At 42.5% G+C, this 24,864-nt stretch overlaps 1 protein-coding gene across 2 annotated transcripts in view; it reads right to left on the bottom strand.

Annotated features, from left to right (window-relative positions):
- The window catches only part of Ppp4r2 (protein phosphatase 4 regulatory subunit 2), a 48,776-nt gene extending 37,467 nt beyond the window's left edge, over positions 1-11,309 (bottom strand). The window contains exons 1-2 of one of the 2 annotated variants that reach the window (XM_070018971.1): positions 11,204-11,309; positions 10,141-10,222 (exon numbers count right to left, since the gene is read on the bottom strand). In XM_070018971.1, coding sequence (XP_069875072.1) covers positions 10,141-10,222; positions 11,204-11,237 — 116 coding nt within the window. In that variant the 5' untranslated portion in view covers positions 11,238-11,309. Of the gene's footprint in view, positions 1-10,140; positions 10,223-10,595; positions 10,802-11,203 lie in introns of those variants that run through there. The other variant, XM_070018972.1, reaches the window with a different exon arrangement.
- Positions 11,310-24,864: the final 13,555 nt, after the last annotated feature.

Raw genomic sequence — 24,864 nt, 5'->3', positions numbered from 1 at the left:
GGAAAGAATTTCTTGGATTTGTCTGTTCAGCCAGGCTTTGAACCAGAATACTCAGATCTCAGCCTCCTGAGTAGCTAGGATTGCAGGAATGAGCTACTGAAGCCCAGGTCTTGATAGGCACTTTTAAGTTACCTAACTTTTACTTTCTTACTGATATTCAGGATACTTGAATCCAAGGAATCTAGACCAGAAGGAAAAAAGCAAACCCACAATAGGGATCACCAGGCTGGGGATATATACAGCTCAGTGATAGAGTATTTCTACCATGAGGCCCTGGAAAGAATCCCTAACACTAGAAAGCAATTTTCTGTGTACTATTTGCCCACTATCTGAGGTACTATTATTTATTATCCCCATCTTATAAATGAAGAAGCTGAAAGGATGATAGTGGTGCTTTAGTTTTTCATCTCTCAAAACACCATGTCACATTAGACAGCAAAACCAAAAACTGAGGGAAAATATTAACAAAATTAGCTGACAAGGTATTCCAATGAACCCCAAGAAGTGGTTGAAGAAAAGCTGAAAGTCCTAATAACATCATCAGAATCTGCAAGAGAAAATGGTGCACGTGCAAACACAAACAAACACACACACACACACACACACACACACACACACACACACACACACAGTTGAAGGGCTTCCATGAGAAGAATCACAACAGAGCCAACAGGTAATTCACTAGAAATCATGGCAAACCAATTTTAGTAGTAATACTTAAAGGAGATGGAGTCTGCCCTCTCTATTTGTTATTGCAGAAAAGATCTAAAAGGACAAAAGACTATGTGCTCACTCTGAGCTCTAAAATGTGATCCAACACAGCTCCTAACCAGAAACCAATCCTACAATGAGAAGAAATACAGATCAGGTAGAGGGAAAACAAGAACAATTAAAAGCAGAAGATCCTAAAATTTCAGTATAAAAGTTGGCATGTCCTTAAACTCATCACAAAAACAGTGAGTCTGTATTGCTAAAAAACTACTCTGAACCATTCCTCCTCCTCAAAGTTCAGAAAAACTAATTTCACATAAAAATATGTAAGCATATCAAGGTCAAACCCAATAGGAAGTTATATTATAAGAAAAAGAATACTAACTCCCCCACAGAAACAAAAGTCACACCAGCGAAGTTTGCTCAAATCACACTATCTAAAAGACAAGTGAGAAAAACTGATTTCACATAAAAATATGTAAGAATATCAAGGTCAAACCCAATGGGAAGTTACTATAAGAAAAAGAATACTAACTCCCCCACAGAAACAAAAGTCACACCAGAAAAGTTTGCTCAAACAGACCAAACTGTATCACACTATCTAAAAGACAAGTGAGAAAAATTACTCAAACATGTAACAATTCGGGTAACAATGAGAAATAAAAAATAAAACTTTCATTTACTTCCAAAATAAAAACTAAACTAGAAACTATGTTAAGAACAAATGAGCACAATAAAAGCCCCAAACAGAAGAGATTAAGTGCAAAGCAAGTCAGATAAAGGACTTAAATGTGAAATACATGAAGGCTGTCCAAACTTTTCAAACAATTCAAAGTGAGCAAAGATTACATTATGAAGGAAACATGATGGCAAATAAATGCAAATTTGCAAATGCAAATTAGCTAAACAGCTAAGGAGAAAAAAATAGGACAAGGTCCTTTTGCTTTGAGACCGAACAGGAGTAAAAATAAATGCAGAAAAGATATGGAGAAGTTGAACTCACATAATGGTTGGTATGCAAACTAACTGTGGAAAAATCACAATGGAAAAGTTTTTCCTTTGTAAAAAGTTACACATAAGCCAGGTAGCAGTAGTTCACACCTGTAATACTAGCTACTCAGGAGGCTGTGATCTGAGACTGCAGTTCAAAGCCAGCTTAGGCAGAAAAATCCCAGTGAGACTTGTTATCTCCAAAAAACTACTCAAAAAAGCTGTAAGTGGCTCTGTGGCTCAAGTGGTACAGCACTAACCTTGAGCACAAAGAGGCTCAGGGACAGCGCCCAGGCCTGGAGTTCAAGCCCCAGGATTAAAAAAAAAAAAGTTAAACAGATACCCTGCATATAATCCAACCATACAATCCCTAATTACTCACAGAAAAAAAAATGTGGTACTCTTACAAAAACTTTTATATAATAGAAAAAAGTAGAAATAATCCAAATGTCCACCCAACTGGTGAATGTACAAAAACTGTGGTATATCCCTACAAGAATACTACACAGAAATAAAAAAGATTTGTGAACACACAGAGGTACCAATCTCAAAATAATTATGTAAGCTAAAAGAAGCCAAAACATATACTGTATGATACCATTTATACAAAATGCAAAAGATATTCAAACTAACCTAATGTGATAAAAAGTTGCCTTGAGGAAAATTACAGAACAGGCTAAGGAGAGTTCTGGAAGTAAATATAATACCTGTGTCCACAATCTTGATTGTGGCAATGGCTTCATAAATGCAGTTATCCAAACTTAGTTAACTAAACATTTCCAATTTCAACAAACGCTGTATACTATATGTCAATATATCTAAATAATGCTAATTTTTCTTTTCTTCCCTTTTTGGTAGAACTGGGGTTTGAACTTAGAGCTTTCAAATGGGTATCAATTTTTGTGAAGTAATGGCCTGGACCACAATCCTTCTATTTACACTTTCAGCACAGCTATGATGTCATGCTTAGCCACTGAACTCAGTCTTTTTGTTATTTTTATGAGATGGGATCTCACACATTTTTTGCCTGGGCTGGGCTTGAACCTTGACCATCCTAATCTCAGCCTACAGAATATCTAAAATTATAGGTGTGAGTCACCATGCCTAGCAATAATTGAAATTTTTTAAAGGAATCAACACTTCAAACCATCCTGAAGATACATTAAAAAAAATTCAACATGCAGACACAGGAGTCTGAAAAATAATTAAAAAAAAAAACTACTGACTTTCATGAAACCTAAAGAAAAAAAATTTTATGAAATATCTGGATTTAAATATTATAGAGCCAGGCACTGATGGCTCACCCCTATAACTCTAGCTACTCAAGAGCCTGAGATCTGAGGATCGAGGTCCAAGGCCAGCTCAGGCAAGGAAGACATGAGATTCTTATCTCCCAAGTAACCAAGAAAACCAGAAGTAGAGCTGTGGCTCAAGTGATACAACACTAGTCTTGAGTAAAAAAGCTCAGGAACAGGGCCCAGTTCAAGCCCCATGACCAACCCAAAAAACAAGTTAGAGTCAGCTAGGAATCTGAGGGGCTACTCAGGAGGCTGAGATCTGAGGATACAGTTCAAAGCCAGCCTGAGCAGATGACACTCTCATCACCAATCAACCACCAAAAAGCTGCCAAGTGGAGCTTCAGATGAAATGGTGAGTGTGAGTCTTGAGCAGAAAGCTCTAGACTCTGAAATCAAGCCCTGGGACAACTTCAACCCATCCACCCAATCAAAAAAAAAAAAAAAAAAAAATTAAGTCTCTACACAGGCCTGGTTTCAAACTGCAACCCTCCAGATCTCATCTCCTGAGTAGCTAGCATTATAGATATGGCCCTTAAGGCCTAACCTAGAAAAATAATTGCACAGGAAAAAAAAATCCTCTGGGTAATTTATAAGATAAATTTTTTTTTGACTACCATCAGAAGGTTGAGTGGCAAAAACTTGTAATTCTAGCATTCTGGAGATTAAGGCAGGAGGCCAAAGAGGCCAAAGTGGGTTACAAAGCTGCAATTCATTCTGGGGGGAGGGGGGGAGGGAATTCCAGGACCCTGTTCTCAATCATCTACTGTGGGATGTGGCTCAGTGGTAGAACACTTGCCTACCTTCCATAAGGTTCTGAGTTTCATCTTCAGTACCACGAAAAATAAAAATAATCTACAAAAGGATGAGCTTCAGATAAACATTAGCATAGGACTGATGTTGACTACCAGATATAGCTAACCTAAAGTCTAAAAGGCAACTCAAAAGGAATTATATCAGCTAGGCTCCAGTAGCTCATACCTGCAATCCTAGATACTTAGGAGGTAGAGATCTAAGAATCAAGGTTCAAAACCAGCCTGGGCAAGAAAGTCCATGAAACTCTACCTCCAACTAATTACCCAAAAAAGCCAGAAATGGAGCTGTGGCTTAAGTGGTATCTTAAGCTAAAAAGCTCAGAGACAGCACCCAAGCCCTGAGTTCAAGCCCTACAAATGGCATTAAAAAAAAAAAAAAAAGAAGTTATCATAGAAATATGGTTAGGTAAAACTACTTTTTCTTTTGCTGGTCCTGGGGCTTGAACTCAGGTTGTAGGCACTGTCGCCAAGCTTCCCTGTGCTCAAGGTTAGCACTCTACCATCTGGGCCACACCGCCACTTCAGCTTTTTCTGAGTAGTTTATTGGACATGAGTCTCATGGACTTTCTTGCACTGGCTGGCTTCACCATGACCCTCAAATCCCAACTCCCTGAGTAGCTCAGATTACAGGTGTGAGCCACCAGCACCTGGTTAAAACCACTCTTAAAACTGATAATTAGGCACACTTAAGTTTTTAAAAAATCAAGATTCTTACTAAACTCAGTAGCAGAAAGACTTCCTAATGTTAGGTACAGAAAATAATTATGGAATATCCTGGTAACAAAATTTTGTACCCAAAAACAAGAACTTTTGTTTAGGCAGGAGTTAATTAAAAACTCAAGCTGGGCAACAGTGGCTCATGCCAGTAAACCTAGCTACTCAGGAGGCTAAGATCTGAGGACCATGGTTCAAAGCCAGCCCAGGCAGGAAAGTCCATGAGACTCTCCAATTAACCACAAGAAAACCAGAAGTGGCTCTGTGGCTCAAGTGGTAGAATGGTAGCCTTGAGTTCAGGGATAGTGCCCAGGCCCAGAGATCAAGCCCCACGACAGACAAAAAACAACAACAACAACAAAAAAAAAATTCTGGGTTAGTGATGGAGCTGGGTAGTAAAACACTTCTGTACCAAGTAGGAGGCTCTGGGTTTGATCTCTAGCACTGGGAGAAAGCAAAAACAAAACAGAAAAACCAGCAGCTCTATATCCTTGATTCTGAATTACAAATCTCAGTAAGTATATTAGGCTAGAAAGAACCACCTCACTAACAAGAATCATCTCTAACACCTAACTCTCGTCTTAAAATATCACATCTCACAAAAAGGAGAAAGTTACCTAAAATTTGACTTGACGGTTGGGCTGGGAAGGTGGCTCTGTGGTAGAGTGCTTGCCTTGCATGCATCATCAAGTATGTCTTTGACCATGGTTGAAAGCCATCCAAATGTTTAAATTCATGACTGAACTCCACTGTGGTTCTGTTCAGCACATACTATATATTTAGCATTGTTAGAAACTGTTCCATTGAGAAGTCACCTTAAAAAAAGTTTTTAAAAACTGGAAATGTGGCTTAGTGGTAGTGTTCTTGCCTTGCATGCACCTAGCCCTGGGTTCAATTCCTCAGTACCATGCACAAAGAAAAGGCCGGAAGTGGTACCACATACAAAGAAAAGGCCAGAAGTGGCGCTGTGCTCAAGTGGTAGAGCACTAGCCTTGAGCACAGAGGCTCAGGGACAGTGCCCAGGTCCTGAGTTCAAGCCCCAGGACTCCCCCCTCCAAAAAAAAATTATGTAGAAACAAACCATTAATTTGGTGATTTAGTTACACACCTATGTACTACCTCTACTCCTAACAATTTAGTGCTCAATGTCCTGACATCTTTCCTACATTTGATGTCTGTGGAGAACTTTAGAAGACTAGGAAGAAAAATAGTTCAAAACTCTTTAATTTTCCTATAACCCCTTCCTCAATAATAGTGTCTATACTTTGAATTCCAAATTGTCCTCAAGCTAAAAATTTCAAGGGTGAGATCATTAGTTTTTTGAAAGAAAAATATCCTGTACTGTCACTTTCATCCATAAACAAAGTGTCAAGTACCACTGTTAACACCTTCTAGCTATCATTCATTGAAAATGGCCAGAACTATGTAAGTCATCTTTACAACCTACCCACACAAAAACAAAGAGATCTGAGTAGCTTTTCTTCAAAGTTTCATTTTTCTATTAGAAACTTTACACACTAGAAAAGCTTCATTTTAGCTATAAATGTAAAACAAAACAAAATTTCAGCCTCAAAAGATAACATTTATGAATTAGGTGCTGACGGCTCACACCTGTAATTCTAGTTATCAGGAGGCTGAGATCCAGAGGATCTTGGTTCAAAACCAGCCTGGGTAGAAAAGTCCTCAAGACTCCATCTCCAATTAACTAGATGGACTGAAGGTGTGACTCAAGTGGCAGAGTACTAGTCAAAAACAAGAAAACCTATAGCAAAAAAGTTCAATCCCTAGGAATGGCAATAATTATTATTAGGGTATGATCAGAGTGATACAACAAAATCAGGCTGCTGATGGAGCTCAATGGTAGAATATGCTAGCCTACCACAACCAAGGCCTGGTGTTCAATTCTCAGCACCAAAGGAAAAAAAAAAGTAAAATAAACCAAACCACTATTTGGGCAGCAAGTATAACTCAGAGGCTACCAGCCTCACAAAAGCCTAGGGTTCTATTCCAAGCACCACAAAAAAAAAAAAAAAAAAAAAAAAAGATGGAAACCACCCAGATGCCCCACTACAGATGAATGGATCCAAAAATTGTGGTACCTATATACAATGGAATATTATGCAGCCATTAGAAAGGACAAAATAATGGCATTCGCAGGAAATGGATGGAACTAGAAAAAAAATCATTTTGAGTGAGGTAAGCCAAGAGCAAAGAGACAAAAGGCACATGGTCTCCCTGAAATGTGGATGTTAAATACAAAATGTAAGGACATAGGACAAAGTAAACAGGACTGGAGAAACAAAGGACCTCCACTTCCCTTGTTTTGTCATTACTAAATGACCCCATACTGTTGATCACATATTTAGTATATATGCACATAACTGAGGGAAACTAGGAGGACACAGAATCAGAGAGAAATAGGGGAAAACATACATCAGCTGCACTGGACATTGATGAAAACGAACTTAGCAACTCAAGAGCAGCAATGGGAGGGAGGAATGAGAGGGAAAGAGGGAACAGCTAACACTAAGCAAAAGGAAAGAAATGCACATATCATCCAATGTGGAAGAAACAGCTGTATTGTCAAAGTTCATAGAATTCACAAACTTTATAGACCACGATAATGACAATTTGCCTCGTGAAGGTTAGAATGTGTTTGTGACTTTAAGTATCACTATCTCACAATACTGTGAAATTTATGTAATCACTTCATCACAATAAAAAATTTAAAAACAAAAAAAGGAAAACTTTTAGCTCAGTGCTGGTGGCTCATACCTGTAATCCTAACTACACAGGAAACTGAGATCTGAGGATCACAATTCAACCAAAGCTAGCCTGGGCAGACAAACTGGAGATAAAATCTTATCTCCAATTAACCAGCAAAAAAAAAAAAAAAAAAAAAAACAGAAGTAGAGGTATGCCTCAAATGATAGAGCGATTTTAAGTGAAAAGGGCTGAGTTTAAGTCCCAATATCAACACACACAGAAATGAAGAGGGGAGATTTTTCTTAAAAAGGAGGCTAAGTTTGGGTTGGGAATATGGCTTAGTGGTAGTGTTTGCCTTGCATACATAAGGCGCTGGGTTCGATTCCTCAGCACCACATAAGCAGAAAAAGCTAGAAGTGGTGCTGTGGCTCAAGTGGTAGAGCTCTAGTCTTGAGCTGAAGAGCTGAGGGACAGTGCCCAGGCTCAGAGTTCAGGTCCCATGAGTAACAACAACAAAAAAAAAGAATAAAGAATCTAAAAGCACCAACTGTTACATTACAAAATACCTAAATAATACAAATGCCTGAATGTAGTTGTAGGCATGCAGAGTTTCAAAGTCCTCTATCAGGACAAAGTAACTGAAAAATTCAGATTAATTTCCCCAACAACTTGGTGATCCAGTGTGACAGGATACTAAAAGGCTTTCTTTTAGAAACTTTCAACTACTAATACTTTTATAGGCAATGTATTTTATCAAAAAGAGAAGGCATTTGGACAGACCTGATAAACAGAATAAGAGGTTTTAAGTATTTATCTCCAGTCTGAGATAATCCTATAGATCATAAAGTTTCTAAATAAATGCTTCTCCTCTGGTATTACACAGAAGTTACAGGAGCAATCAATAAAGGAAGGGTGGCAATCTAAGTATTTTATTCTAGGGCTCAATTTTTTGTTGTTGTTGGTAGCAGGGCTTGAACTCTGGGCCTGGGCACTGTCCCTCAGCTCTTCAGCTCAAGGCAAGCGCACTTACCACTTGAGCCACAGCAGCACTTCTGATTTTCTGGTGGTTTATTGGAGATAAGAGTTTCATGGACTTTCCTGCCTGGGCTGGCTTTGAACCTTGATCCTCCCATCTCAGCTCCCTGTGTAGCTAAGATTACAGGCATGACTCACCGGCGCTGAGCTTCAATCTATTTTTGAAAGATGGCACCTAGATTTTTTAGAGTAATCCACATAAATACAAATCAGTGACTTTGCACCCAAAAATAATATTTTTTTTTTACCATAATGGGTATCGACCCCAGGATCTATTTTAAGGGCTCTATCACTTGAGTTATGCCCTCAGTCCTTTTTTTGTTGTTTTTTTTTAAACAGGGTTCCATAGATACCTTTGCCTAAGCTAGCCTCAAACCAGAGATGCTATACCCTTTGTCTTCCAAGTAGCTTACAAGTAGGTTACAGGCATAAAATACCATGACTAATAGTTTTGTTTTTCCTGCAGTCTTGGGAATTGACATGGGGCCTTAGCAAGTATTCTACCACTGAGCTATAGCCCATTAATTTTTAAAAATCAAAATGTAGCCAGGTACAGGTGTCACTGGCTTCCATCTATATCTACTTGGGAGGCTGAGAACAGGGGGATCAGGGATTGGAGGCCAGGTGAGAAAGAAAAGTCTGTAGGATTTCATTATACTCTAGAAGAAGCTGGGAGATGTGGTATGTGCCTGTAATCCCTGCTGAAATAGATGGATTGAGGTCCAGAGAGGAAGATCTCAAAAATAACCGCTCAAAAAAGGGCTACAGACAGGTCTCAGCAACAGTGTGGCAAGACCTTTCAAGTTCAAACCAACCAAAAAAAAATTTTTTTAACCAACATGTTCTATAAAAGATTGTAATGGAGTTAAAAATGATTTTTTTCACTAAAAGGATCAATTTTAAAATATAATTAATAGAAATATTAGTATTAAACACACCATAGTCATTTTGACTGGGGTATTTAAAGGAATCACTGAGGAAGTTCAGCTGGTTATATACTGCATTGCAGCACCTGAAGTTTTTCTTCCTAAAAAGGCTAGACCATAACCCAAAGCAAATCTTTGAGAAATAAACACTTGTTAATAAAGACAGAAACTACACATGACTTGCTGAAGGTTACACACTTACGTAGAAGACCAATATTACACTAAACCCAAACTTTTCCTATTCACCACCTCAAATCTGCCCCAAGACTACAATCTAAATAAGACTGGGAGAATTATACTATCTTTCACAGATTAATATAGCCGAAGTCCAAAAGTAACTTCTACCATACAAACTACAGAATAAACAAGAATTTTCCCTTTCAAAATAACCCAACTTTATAAGTTTCAGATTAGGAACATTTGAATACAAATCTACCAAAATGTTGAGCATATGTAATAAGTTAGTTAACCTAAAAAGTTTACAAGACAGTCAAAACTTTGCCATCTGGTATCTGTCAGATGATCACCCCTGACTCCTCCAAACAGTAAAAAGAAGTCACACTTCAAACGTATGCATATACAAATAGGACAACAGAGGTTGAATACAAGACAATATGAGAAAAACCAACATCAGAAGTCTCTGAAACAAAACCAAAACCACAGAATTCTGGAAATATCATTTGCAATGGCCAAAATGGGTCATACTGGAATAAGCATTCTGTTCTCTAGCAAAAGGTCTCCAGGTAAACCAAAGCAGAGATAGAGATACATAGAAAACTTTAATTTTTTTTTAGTTCAGTGAAGAGCATGCAAAATTATATATTATTAAATTCTTTCAATGATGTCTTCTCAATTTAGGCAGATTATTTTTCTAAAATACACTTGTTCTCTCCATCATTCTGAATGATAGGTTGCAGATTTGCAACATCAATGCTATTTTCAACTTACATGGTTTCCCCAGTCTTGGCTACATGACAAAGAAACTGATCCAGGACAGGACAGACTTCCTTTTTCCCCCTCTTCTCAAAATCTAGATAAGAAGAAATAGGTTATCATTATTTCTCAAAGGCCTTCTAAAAGCAAACTCCACTTCCCAGTCCTTCCCCATATAAACAGGCAATTTCAGAAATCAGCCCCCCAATCAAATACCCACAACGAACCCTCAACACCCCCCCCAGTCTTCCTCCGAGACAACTGGAACCCTCCTAAAGGGGGCACCCAACTTTTCTAAAACCCTCCGTGCACACACAGTGATTCTCAAAGTATGGCCGAGGGGAACACCAGCTTCAGATGTACCTAATTAAGATACAACTCCCCCAGATCCCCACCTTCCACAAACCGCTTATCTATTGGGGACTTCCACAACAAATCCTCCTCCTCTTCCCCTAAGGAACACCAGTTACCTCAGGCGGCCACCTCTCCCCCCTAAAAAGGATTCTAGGTGTGGAGGTTTCAACACAAGCGGAAGTCCCGCTCGTCCCAAGTTTGAGGGCCACCGTCAGCCTGTTGCTCGGACGGCGACCACCTGGGAGCCGGGGCCGGGGGCGGCGTCCGGACGCCTGGCAAAGGCGTTCCGCGACAACTTCAAAGTTGCTCTGCCGTCCCCGCGTCTCCCACTCGTTACTTTTTTTTCCCAGTACCCCACTGCCTGGCGCGTGGGCCGGTGCCGAGGGGCGCACGGACCGGCCGGCGGCGGGGGGGGGGGGGTCCCCTTCCCCACCCCCACCCTCTCGGGGACAGGGCCGGGCCCCGCGCGGACGGCCCCGCTCCCCGCCCCCGCCAGACGCCGCCGGCCCACACAAAGCCCGGGCCGGGGGGGGGGGGGAGCGGCCGCGGGGCTCCCGCCCCCGGGGACGCGGAGGGGGATGGGCGGGGAGCGCGCCCGCAGGGCCCGGGCCTGGCGAGTCGCTCGGCCCGGAGGCCCGGGGAGACGCGGCCGGCAAGGGACGGGGGGTGGGGGTGGGGGGGGTGGGAGATCCCGAGGCGCCGAGAGTGAGGCGGCTTCCCCCACCTTTCAGCGCCTCCTGCAGCCTCTCGACGTCCATGGCGTCCCGGAGTCCCCTCGCAGCCTCCGCCTCCCTCCGCGGGCCTCCTGAGGACCGGAGCGCCTCCCCCCACCCCCCCGACGCCCTCCCCCCTCCCTCGCACACACTCCGGCACGCAGGCGACCGGGGGGGGCACCGAAGGGAGCCGGGGGAAGCGAGCGAGAGAGCGAGACCGAGAGAGCGAGCACCTCCCCGAGCGGCTACCACCAGCCCTCCAACATGGCGCCCGGCACGTCACCGCGCGCACGCTCTCCGCCGGCGTCCTCGTGCCCGTCGCGAGCGCGCGCGCGAGCGCGAAGCCGGCCGGGTGCGCGTGCGCGGCGGGGGTGGGGTGGGGGCGTGCCACGCGACGCGAGGCCCCGCCCCTCCCGCTCCGCGCTGTGCGGGTGCTGCCCCACCCCCCCGTCTCGCCCCGCCCATCCGCGCCCCACCCCCGGGAAGCCCTCCACCTGCCTGCGCTCTCGGGGCGCGGCCCTCCCGCGTCACCTGCAGGGCTAAGCCTCGCCGCTCCGAGCCTCGCTCGGCCCGTCTGAGCCACGAGGCCGCTGGGACCCAGCCCCGTAAACAGACGCGCGCCCGTCACGTGACCGCGCTCCTTTAAAGAGCGCCGCCCGCCGGCGCAGCCGCCCCCTCCGCTCCACTGCCGGGCGGCGCCGCGACGCCGGCCGGCCGCGAGCTGCGGGGTCGGCCCGGCGTCACAGCCCCACTCGGCGACTTTGTCCCCGGGTGACCTTGCACTGTTTACCTACGCTGACAACCCCGCTTTTTGCATCGATCAAATGGGGTTCACAGAAACAAGCCTTGACCGAGGAAGACGCCAGGCCGGTGGCCTATGCCTGTCATCCTTAACCCCTCGGGAGGCTGAGATCGGGGGACCGCGGTTCGAAGCCCGCCTGCGCGGAAAAGCCCGTGAGACTCTCACCTCCAGTAAATCACGCAAAAATAAAAACCGGAAGTGGCGCTGTGGCTAGCCTTGAGCACGGAGAAGCCCGGGAACAGCGCCCAGGCCCTGAGTTCAAGCCCCACGACTGGCAAAAGGAAAAGGGGGGAGGGGAGAGGTGCTGCCTTTTATCTAGGTGATGTATGTAAACAAAAACAAAACCTCCACATCCAAAATCATTCCAGCAAGTGTTGCCCTCTGAGAAACAGGTCTCCCATGTGTTCTAGACTCTCAGTGTGCAAGGCGTCCTGCTCAAAGACTAATTGCCTTGCAGGGAGAGGCGAGATGATGGTGACGTCATCACACTCTTGGGCACATTGACTGTGCTCTAGGTTTCTGTTATGGTGGACCCCTGTGATCTAATGCAGCCTACTGCCTCCAAAGCAAAGCTTAGCCTAGCCTGTCTGCTACCCTCAGGGCTGTTCGGGCAAGTTTCTTATTTGTTTTTTTTTTTTTTTTTTTTTTTTGTCGGCCGTGGGGCTTGAACTCTGGGCCTGGGCGCTGTCCCTCAGCTCTTCAGCTCAAGGCGAGCGCTCTACGACTTGAGCTACAGCGCCACTTCCGGTTTTCTGGTGGTTTATTGGAGATAGGAGTCTCACGGTCTCTCCTGCCCGGGCTGGCTTTGAACCGCGATCCTCAGATCTCAGCCTCCTGAGTAGCTAGGATTACAGGCGTGAGCCACCAGCGCCCGGCTAAGTTTCTTATTTGTAAGAGCTATACTACTGAATAAGTCAGCTGCCCCAGCCATAGGCAGGTATTTAAATTTAACTTAAAGTTCAGTAAAATGTCAAATTCAGCCGCCGAGTTTCTCAAATACATACACACACACACACACACACACACACACACACTCTTCCTCAATCGCTCTCCGACCACTGTCAAGGGCTGCACAGCCACACAGGCTGGTAGCTTCTGTATGTACAGCTTGGGTAAAGAAAAATCCATGCCAGGAACTGGTGGCTCATGCCTGTCATCCTGGCTACTCAGGAGGCTGAGATCTGAGGATTGCGGTTTGAAGCCAGTCCAGGCAGGAAAGTCCATAAGACTTTTATCTCCACACCACCTCCAGAAAACCGAAGGTACTGTGGCTCAGTGGTAGAGTAGTAGCCTTGAGCAAAAGAGCTCAGGGACAGTGCTCAGGCCCTAAGTTCAAGCCCTACAACCAACAAAGAAAGAAAGGGAGGGAGGAAGAAAGAAAAGAGGGAGGGAGAAAGCAAGGGTGGGAGGAAAGAAGGGAAGAAGGAAGGAGGGAGGGAGGAAGGGAGGGAGGAAAAAAGGAAGGAAGGGAAGGAGGGAGGGAAGAAGGAAAAATCCATTACCACAAAAAGTTCTACTGGATTTTCTACTAGAGAACAAAAGTTAATGTCTTTCAGTTTGCTTTGTCCCTTGTATCACTCACAGCTTTGATCACACTTAATTTTTTTTTATAGCTCTCAGAACTCATGTGGCTCTGCAGCTTTGTAGTGCTGGGGATGGAACTCGGGGCTTTGCAATGTTCAGCAAATGCTTTACTGAGCGACCTCCCTGCCCTCATCTCTCAATTAAAAGTCTATGCACATAGGGTTTTTCTGTTTGAAAAGTCCTTCTCTCCCTTCACTAGGCTACCTTCCTATCATAATTCATGCCTCAGCTTAAATACCACTTCTGGGATGATTTCCCTGATTCCTTTTAGGCTATAATAAGACTTAGTGTTCTGTCAGTTTTCCAGAGTTTAGAAGTTAAGATTGCAAAGGGAGAAGAGATACAGATTAAGGCTGAAAGTTTTCTCTGACTCATTTCTCCCATTTTCCTGAGAATTCTGCATTGCTAGAACCTTCTACGAAGCCATTCCATTCCCCACAATTGCACTGAAGGATTCTGGTTTCCCGTTGTTCATGTCCCTGTGTATTGTCCCCACTCTGAATCAGAGGATTTCTAATAAATCTGATGGAGGGAATGGCAGATGGCCCCTAAAGTCATAAAAGAGCCAGCAATGTCTTCTTTGGATTGGTAAATTGTTCACTGGGGGATTGATGGGCAAAGCCAGAAGAACACTGGACAACCCTATAAAGAACCACACAGAGAAGAATTTCAGCCTTCAAAGTGGATCCTCAGGAGTTCCATTACTTGATTGCATGGTCTTAAGAGAGTGCTTCTGGTAGCATGGCCCATTTTAGCCACTTCCCTATTTCTGACCAATCCAAAGAAGCTGTGGAAGATAATAAATGATTATGATTATCTTAAACTTCTAAATTTCAGTAACATTTCTTACTCAGCAATAGAAAACTAATGCAATAAGTTAAATGTTAACATGAATACTAAATTCTTTCCGTTTGACATTCTTCCAGCTTATTAAAAATAATTGAAGCCCAGCATAGTCATTCACACCTGTAATCCCAGCACTTAGGAGGAAGATCATTAGTTTGAGACCTGCAGATATAGCAAGATCCTATCCCAAATAGTAGAAACAAAAAAAAAGCAGAAAATCTAATTTAATTCTCACAAAAATCCTGTAAGATCAGCAATATTATCACATGTAACAGAAGAGGACATATGAACTACTTTGTCCAAAGTCATATAACTACATCAGCAAAGGACTGTTAGGGCCTTTGAGTCAAAACACAGAGGTATTTCTGAGCCTCCAAACATTGACTTGTCCTTACAAAGTAAAATACCAAAAGAGTTGAGACATTAAAGACGTTAATCTAAGGCAGAAGACAAATATGTGAATTAGGTGTTCAGAAACCTTAGAAACCTCTTCTAGAGCAGGATAGAAATTGCTTCTTAGAAAGTACTCGCTCAAAGACTGGAAAAGATTTGCACTAAAAGAAGAGTTGTCAGGGCTGGGTATGGTGATAAATGCCTAGAATCCCAGCAATTTGGGAGACAGAGACAGGAAGAGTACAGTTCAAATCCAGTTGGAGCAAAAAATTACTGAGAACTTGTCTCCTAAAACAAGCCAGGTGCCAGTAGCTCACCCCTTAATCCTATCTGCTCAGGAGGCAGAGATCGGAAGATCTCAATCCTCAGAGCCAGCCAGGGCAGGAAAGTATATGAGACTCTGATCTCTAATAAATTACCCCCCCCAAAAAAAGCTGGAAGTTGAGTTGTGGCTCAAGTGGTAGAGCATTAGCCTTGAGCACAAAAGCTCAGGGTTAGTGTTGAAGCCATGAGTTCAAGCGTCAGTTCTGGCACACACAAAAAATTATTTTAATTTTAAAAAAAAGCCAGCAATGGTGGTACATAGCTATAATTCTAGCTACTTTTGAGACAGTGGCAGGAGGATCATGGTTCAAGAATGACTTAGTTGAAAGTGCAAAGTTCTATTTGAAAAATAAACTAAAGCAGCAAAAAAGAAAAGGAAAAAAGACCCGGACCTGTCTTAAATGGCTAGCAAGAGGCCCTAAATTCAATCCCAAGGGTGGTGGATGGTGATGATGATCATGATTATGATCATGATGATGAGGGTGATGATGATGATGATACTACTCATAAATAAGTTACAAGTTCTCTAGACAGAGGGAGGTAATACTAACAAGATAAATCCTTTGTGAGTGGTTCCTAGGTGCTGGGGAGAAAAGAGTAAAATGATCTCTTTTCTTGTAGAAATCAGGCTCTAATGGAGGAACATATACAGCAGCAGAAGCCCAGCGCTGTGGGTGTGACAAAAGGAAAAGGCCTGAACTTAAACAAGACAGAGTAGGTGGTAGGAGATGGAGACAGAGAGAGAAATGTAAGAGAAACGAGTCAGGACTACGTCAGAAAACATGGAGGAGGATCTTTTTATAACCAAAGGAGAATTACTGGAGTTTGTCTGGCTTTTGAGATAGATCCATGTGTGGGATGGGACAAGGAGAGGAAGTCAACAGAACAGGGAATAGTCTAGGGTAAAATTCCACGATGTATCTGCTCAGCAGAAGAAGTAATTAGTGGAATGAAGAGACAACCTACAGAATAGAAGAAAGGTTTGCAAACTATTCTGACAAAGGATCAACAGCTAGAATATATAAGGAACTCAAAATAAAACAGTAACAAATAGAAATCAATTAATAATTGAACAATAGACCTGGAATGACATTTCTTTAAAAAAAAAAGACATACAAATACTCAATAGCACAAATGATCAAGGGAAGATAAATCAATACCACAGTGAGAGATCACTTAGTAAGAACGGCTCTTATCAAAAGAGTCAGGACACTAGTGCTGGCAAGGTGGGGCTGGAAAGGGAACACTTGCACACTGATGGTGGAAATATAAATCTGTGCAGCCAGTATGAAAAACAGTATGAGATTTCTCAAAAAAAATTTTAAAAAAAAACTGCTGCCAGGTGCTGGTTGCTCAAGCCTGTAATCATAGCTACTCAGGAGGCTGAGATGTGAGGAACGTGGTTCAAAGCCAGCCTGGGCAGAAAGGTCCGTGAGACACTTATCTCCAATTGACTACCAAAAAAGCCAGAAGTGGCTCCAAGTGACAGAGTGTGAGCCTTGGGAGAAAAAGCTAAGCAAGAGCAGGAGGTCTTGAGATCAAGCCTCAGTACTGACACAAAAAAAAGTCAAACAAAACTACCACATGGTCTACCAGTGCCACCACTTGGTGTATATATGAAGGAAATGTCATCAATATGTAGGAGAGACCCTGTGCCCCATGTTTACTGTATTATTCACAACAACCCAGAAATGGAAACAACCCAAGTCTATTAATGAATAAGGGGAAAAGGCTAGGTGGTTTATGCATATAATGGAATACTATTCATCCATTTAAAAAAGAATGAAATCCAGTCATATGTGAGAATTGGGTCGTTATTATGGTTGTTATTATGTTAAGTGAAATAAGCCAGGTATAGGAAGACAAGTACCCCGTGATCTCATTCCTGTATAGAATCTAAATCAAGTTGATCTCAGCTGTTGAGGGTAGATGGTGGTTTGCAGAGGCTGGGCAGAAGAAGAAAGAGACAGAGGAGGAAAGGTGGCACAATGGTACCAAGAAACTGTGTTGAGCTATTGCCCAACAGGATGAGTAGAAGCAGTGTGACGATGTGCTATATAATTCAGAATGCTAGAAGAAAAAGAATTAAATTTCCCATCATAAAGAAATGATAAATGCCCTGGAAGGGAGATAGATGTGTTCAGCCTGATATAAACATTATACAATGAATGCATGTGTTCAAACATCATATAGTACATTTTTGTGCATCCGTTAAAAATAAGTTTAAAAAATTTAAGAATACCTTATGTAAAGCCCTGGAGGTTCTTTGATTCCTGAGGCCTTTTATTGGTGCCTTTAAATCCTTATTGTATATCAGAGTGCATCGTCCATCCTCCTACATCAGCTTCATGTGGAGGTATTGTGTGTATACACATGTATATACACATGTGTATACACACGCACATACTCATTTGACTCAGTAGTGTCCTATAGGAAATGCTCCAGTCCAGAATCTGTGTGTCAATGAGTCACTGGATCTCTTCCAAGTCCTTTAGGATGAGTGAATTTTTACTCTTTCCTTGACTTCCACTGTCTCAGTCCTATTGAGGATGATCCTATTGCTCGAAGCTGGTGCTCTACCACTTGAGCCACACCTTTACTTCTGACTTTTTTTGGTTAATTGGAGATAAGAGTCTTGTGACTTTCCTACCCAGCCTGACTTTGAACCTCAATCCTCACAACTCAGCCTCCTGAGTAGCTAGGATGATAAGTGTGGCACTGTAATCATTATTTTTTAACTTTATATAAACTTCCTCTCAATAAAACATCCCTTTTTACTTTTGTTACCAGTCTTCTATATCATGACACATGTATAAATGACCACAGAATAAGAAAGGAACACTTACAAACAACCTTCAAGTGGTAAACACATGATACATTGAAGTTACTATCACATGGTATTTTTCCTCTAACTCTAGGTGCTTACAATAATTTCTAATTAACAAAAATTTAAATGAAGACTAATGTCCTAACGTGACATTTGCATTTGCCCTGTCACTTGACCAAAAATACAATCCTGAAAAAAAAAACAACTGCTGTGGTTCTGCAAAATGCTAACTGCTCAGTAAGGAGACAAGAACAAGGCACTCCCCAGTTTGTTTGCTTTTTTCTTTCTTTTCTTTCCTTTCTTTCCTTCCTTCCTCCCTCCCTTCCTTTTCCTTCCTTTTCCTTTCCTTCCTTTTCCTTCCCTTCCTTTTCCTTTCCTTCCCTTCCCTCCTTCTTTCCTTCCTTCCTTCTTTCCTTCCTTCCTTCCTTCCTTCCTTCCTTCCTTCCTTCCTTTCTTTTCTTTCTTTCTTTCTTTCTTTCTTTCTTTCTTTCTTTCTTTCTTTCTTTCTTTCTTTCTTTCTTTCTTTCTTTCTTTCTTTCTTTCTTTTCTCAGACATTCCTGTCCTGGCTGGCTTGGAACCGTGATCCTCACATCTCAGCCTTCTGAGTAGTTAGGATTATAGACGTGAGCCACCAGCACCCAGCTAGAGTTTCTTTAAAGTCATACATTTTATAGGAAGGTATACAGGAGATATGATTACATTCCTGACTCTAACTATCCCTTCTGACAGTCTATAATGACTGTGGAGTGAAGGTCTGGTAAATTACTCTTTGCCGGCAGCACAAGTTTATGACAATGTCCTCCCAATCATCCACTTATATTAGATTACTGAATTATTTTGGGCGATGACTTTATTCAGCTGATGATTGTTTTCCATTAGAGGGAAAAGATATATTATAGTTGCTGTAAAACAAATACCAGGAGAATAATTTTCTTCATTTTTTGACCCAGGTTAGCAATAACATTTTTTCTTCTGGACACGGAGACAAAGATTTCTCCAGAGATGCAATGACTCTATTGAAATGACATGGAAATTTTATGGCTGAAATCCTAGAAGGATGTGTGGTTTTTCAATAAAACATTCATTTAAAATAAAAACAGCATTGTTAAAATGATACATTTTCCTTGGCATCATTTGAGCCTTGGAGTTCATGGCTATGCTTGGGCTATGTCATTTACACAAGCTATTTATGCTGTCTTTCTCCACTGTACTAATCGAGTTGTGTGTTGTTACAGTTTAAAAAGTCATTCATTCATTCACTCATTCATTTATGCTGGTGCTAGGGCTTGAATTCAGGGCCTTGTACTCTCATTGGCTTTTATGCTGAAAGCTTTGCTGAAGTGTTTACCACTTCCAGCTTTGTGATGGCTCATTGGCAATAAGAGTCTCTTGGTTTTCTCTGCCCATGTTGGCTTCAAACTAGGATCCTCAGATCTAAGCCTTCTGAATAGCTAGGATTACAAGTGTGAACCACCAGGCACCTGGCATATCAAGTTTTTTTGTTTTGTTTTTGAGCATGGTAATGCGTCACTAGTCATTGAGGCATAGGGACAAGATCAGCAAGGACACAACTCTTCATGAACTGTGTGTCTACATGGAAAGGTGGTTAACAACTAATGGTTGTACACAAATCAGTAGTTCCTTTTTTTTTTTTAAGTCAGTCATGGGGCTCAAACTCAGGGCGTGGATGCTTTCTCTGAGCTCTATTTGCTCAAGGCTAGCACTCTACCACTTTGAGCCACAGCACCACTTCCGGTGTTCTAGTGTTTACTTAGAGATAAGAGTCCCATGGACTTTCCGGCCTGAGCTGGCTTCCAACCAAGATCCTCAGATCTCAACCTCCTGAGTAGCTAGGAGTACCGGCATGAGCCCCTGGAGCCCAGCAGTAGTTACTTTTTAAACCAACAGATGAAAAGAAGGTACTGGATAATCCAGAGAAGTAACCACGAGAAGTGGACCTGCCTTACATGGTAGATTATAAGAACCTCCACAGGAAGTGGCATTTATGTTGAGACCTGAAAGGTAGTAGATCTTGGCCAGGTAAAGGAAAGAGGCAAAATAAAAGATCCCAGAGAGGAATAGGGCAGCCTTGTGGGAGAAGGAACACAGCCTCTTAAAGGAGCAGGAAATAAACCAGCAGTAGGAATTAATGAAGTGGGGAGAAGAGCTCAAGGTGAAGGGGGTGGGGTGGGGTGTGGAGAGGAGGCTGCTCACACAGACTACCTGAGCCATTTGGGAAAAAAGCCTGAACGTTGTAGAAAGTGGAAAAGGGATCCATGGAAGAAGGGCTTTGCATGTGGTGGAGTTGGAGTATCATTTGGAGGGAGCCAAGTGAGTACAGAATGAAGAAAGGCTTCAGAGCAGCAATCTAAGACTGCAATGCCTGGAACCTAAAGAGCAGTATTATGAGCAGTGGCAGCTGCAAAGACAAGAAACCAGCTCAGTTACTGTTCAGGAGATAGAAATACAATCTCCTCATCTCTCATCCTATACTAGTTTGAGTTGTATTTTCTGCCTCCTGCAACCCAAAGATTTCTAGCTACTAAGAAGTGGGGTGGTCTAGGGGCAAGGTACACCTTTAGTGAGAAACAGGGTGTAAAACCAGGAAGAATAGACAAGGACAATGTTCAGATTTCTGGGGTAAGGCAGATGCATTGGTCAGTGGCCTTTACTGAGTTGGAATGGTGGGAGAGAACAAAGAGGAACAGATCTATTATAATGGAGGGGGGTTGGGAGCTGTGTACTGGCTAAAGGACTCAATACAGATTGCAATGGGGTAGGAAAACCACCAAAGCCACGTTCTTTCAAACGTTGCCATCCACATTCCTCTAAAAGCACAGGCAAGACTTCTGCATGTAGTCTCTCCCTGGAAAGCAAGTATTCGGCACTATAGTAAATGAAAGAGATAATATTCCTTCTATCTGTTTTGTTGTTGTTGGTTGTAGGGCTTGAACTCCTGGCCTGGGCACTGTCCAGCTTTTCAGCTCAAGGCTAGCACTCTACCACTTGAGTCACAATGCCACATCCTGGTTTTCTGGTGGTTTATTAGAGAAAAGAGTCTCACCGACTTTCCTGACCAGGCTGGCTTTGAACGGTGATTCTCAGATCTCAGCCTCCTGAGTAGCTAGGATTACAGGTGTGAGCCACTGATGCCCGGCTTTCCATCTGGTATTCCTGAAAACTGTATTTATTAGGAGCAGGGGTTATGAGGATTTAAATGTTTTAGATATTTGGAACTTCCTATTGTGTGCCTGTACCTGTGGGTTTGAATTCAGGGCCTGGGCATTGTCCCTTAGCTTTTTCTGTTTTTTTTTTTTTTTTTTTGTCCTGTCGTGGGGCCTGAACTCTGGGCCTGGACGCTGTCCCTCAGCTCTTCAGCTCAAGGCTGGAGCTCTACTACTTGAGCCACAGTGCCACTTCTGGCCCTTTTCTTTTTGCTTATGTGGTGCTGAAGAATCGAACCCAGGGCCTCAGGCATGCAAGGCCAGCGCTCTACCACTGAGCCACCTTCCCAGCCCTCCTTTAGCTTTTTCTATCAAGGCTGGTACTCTACCACTTGGCCATGCCTCCACTTCCTAGTTTTTGCTGGTTAATTGTAGATAAGTCTGCCTGAGTTGCCTTTGATCCCCAATTTTCAGATCTCAGCTGGAATTTCATATTGTACGTAAATTCCTCAGGATCCTCACTGTTGCTACGGTAATATAAGAAATAGGGCTGGGGAAGTACATTAGTAGTAGAACATTTCTTTAGCATGCACAAGGGGCTTGGTGCAATCTCCAGCAATACACTCCACTCCCACACTAAGCAATAGTAAGATTAGCTAGTGCTTTACACCAGCATTGATCTAAGATCTTTATTTTATTTTATATTCTATTTTGTGCTGGTCCTGGGGCTTTCACTTAGGACCTGGGCATTGTCCTGAGCTTCTTTTTGCTTGAGGCTAACATTCATCATTGGAGCAACAGTTCCACTTCTGGCTTTCTGGTAATTTATTGGAGATAAGACTCTCACAAGAGCCAGGTGCTGGTGGTTCATGCCCAGAATCCTAGCTACTCTGGAGACTGCCAGCCCGGGCAGGAAAGTCCATGAGACGCTTATCTCCAATTAACCACCAGAAAACTATAAGTGATGCTGTGACTCAGAGTGGTAGAGAGCTAGCTTTGAACAAAAGAGCTCAAGGACAACACTCAGGCCTGGAGTTCAATCCCCAGGATTGACCCCTCTCCCCCACAAAAAAAGAAAAGAAAAGAAAGAAAAAAAAAAGGTCTTATCAACTTTCTTGCCTAGGCTGACTTTGAAAAGCAATCCTCAGATCCCAGCCTCCTGAGTAGCTGGAATTACAGGTGTGAGCCACTGGTACCCAGTGAGCTTTACCTTTATTCTTCTCACAGTGATCCTCAAAAGGTAGATATTTTAATTCCTATTATGTCAAAGAGAGGTTAACCTAATTCCACAAAATCACAAAACTAATAAAGGATAGAGCAGGGATTTAAATCCAAGATTGTCTGAGTGTCTTTTTATTTTTCTTTTCTGAATGTCTTTAAACCACTATTGTTTACTGAATTCCATCACCGAGGACTGTATTTCGTGTAAAAAAAAAAATCTTCATGGAAGACATGCCATATTTCTCCAGGGCCCAAGCTCTAGCTCCTTTAGGACTGTGCCAAAGCAAAGAGGTCAGTTACCCTTGAAGGTAACCTCAGCAAGTTTGCATCCAGTCAGCATTCATTCATTAAGAACTACTCCAGTCAGCATTCATTCATTAAGAACTTCAGACACGTGAAGTCCTTCTGTTTGCAATCCAACTCCTTTACTTCTCATCTCTTAAGCACTTTAGCCTCATTCACCAAAATGTCTATAGAGCTGACACAGTTCTCTGAGAAGACTCAAGAATTGAAAAGATAAAAAAAAAAAAAAAACAGCAAGTACACACACGTTGTCATTTGTTCAGGTCTAAAGCACCTGGCTTTCTTGTAGCTCAGCTTCTGTCACAGTACATGGGTTCCTGCTGACATCTCGAGTTTCACAGGTGTTCCTTCATTTATTCCCCCTCTGTGATATGTGAAGAGCTCATTCCCTGTCTTATTCCAGTAGTGTGGCATGGACTGTGTTCGGAAACTTGTTTAAGTGTTAGAAAGATGCTAGAATTAGTATTTAACCTTTGCCTAAGTATATGTAGAACCTCATTACACGTCATATGTAATATTTTGCTGTGGGTTTTCTTATCCAGAAAACCACCTCCAAACCAAAAGACACTCAATGGATGAACTGAGCATTTATATGGACCTAAGAAAAACTAAGGATTATGGAGGAAAACATTTGTATCAACCTAAAACTCTGGGAACACTTCAGTTTGGGTCTGTTTTGTTTTGTTTTAGAGATAAGGTCTTGCCATGTAGCCAGGATGGTCTTGAACTTGAGATCTTCCTGCCTCAGCCTCCTAAGTGCTATGATTACAACCACATGTCACCATGCCTGACATTTAGTTCAGCTAGTGTGTGTGTGTGTGTGTGTGTGTGTGTGTGTGTGTGTGTGTGTATACCAGGGCTTGAACTCAGAACCTCACACTCTCCTTCAACTTTCTTTCTAAAAGCGGGTACTCTACCTGTTGAGCCATGTCCCTTTTTGCTGGTTAATTGGAGTTAAGAGTCTCCGTGTACTTTTCTGCCCAGGCTGGCTTTGAACCTTGATCCTGCAGGCCTCAACCTCTGAATAGCTAAGATTATAGGCATGTGCTATTAATGCCTAGCTTAGTTCACCCTTTTTGAAACGTGTACTAGCTAATAAGTCAGGATTGATTTTTGCTACATAAAACGTAGAACTCTGAAAAACTATTTTCTACATTTACATAGCAGGGGATGCAACTCCAAAATAACACCAAAAGACATATATTTAAAGCTTTTAATTTAAAAACAAGGAGAAACAGGAGGTAACATTTAAAAAGACAAGACAGTAATTAATCTTCATACTCAGTATCCCTTTTTAATTACTATAACAATTCACTTTCTTTGCAGTTTTCTTTATTATGCTAATTTTAACAAACATTTTTTTTCTTTTTAGTGGATATCCTGGGGCTTGAACTCAGGGCCTAAGAAGCTGCCCCCAAGCTTTTTGCTCAGGACTAGCATTCTACCACTTGAGCCACAGCTCTATTTCCAGATTTTTTGGTAGTTTGTGGAGATAAGAGTCTCACAGACTTTTCTGCCCAGTCTGGCTTTGAACTGCTATCCTCGGGATACAGGAATTAGCCACCCAGGACAAACAAAAACCTTTTAAAACAGTTTTCCAACATTAAAAATTGCATTCAGGGTCTCCTTGAGACTTAAAGCAATGGTTGACTTTCATCAGTGACAACACAAATGAGTAAACCTGCTGGGGGCAGAAGTCACACCGGATCCTTCCACGTTCAGAAGTGAACGTACACAAATGCTTCATCTTGAAGACTTAAGAGGATACTTCCAGTTTGGCCTTGTGAAAAACAAAAACTAGGGCAAAGCTCTCATCTCTTTGCCAGAGAAATCTCGTTTGTTTTAAATACCAACAATATAACTGTAAAATGATTTGACCTAAGATGTGGATATAATTCTTTATTTCACAGGTATGACAAATGTGCAACATGCGCATGTGCATGATGGGTTGATTGATTTTTTTCTCTCTCTTTAATTTCTGGAACATTCTTTTTTTTGGGGGGGGGGGTCCAGTCGTGGGGCCTGAACTCTGGGCCTGGGTGCTGTCCGTCAGCTCTTCAGCTCAAGGCTAGCGCTCTACCACTTGAGCCACAGCGCCACTTCCGGCTTTTTTCTTTTTGCTTATGTGGTGCTGAGGAATAGAACCCAGGGCCTCAGGCATGCAAGGCAAGCGCTCTACCACTGAGCCACCTTCCCAACCCCAATTT

Source organism: Dipodomys merriami, unplaced genomic scaffold (genome assembly GCF_024711535.1).
Source record: "Dipodomys merriami isolate MVZ:Mamm:240054 unplaced genomic scaffold, mDipMer1.0.p SCAF_13, whole genome shotgun sequence".
Taxonomy (NCBI): Eukaryota; Metazoa; Chordata; class Mammalia; order Rodentia; family Heteromyidae; genus Dipodomys; species Dipodomys merriami.
The sequence above is the reverse complement of the archived record's forward strand: the minus strand, read 5'-3'. Positions and strand labels throughout refer to the sequence as shown.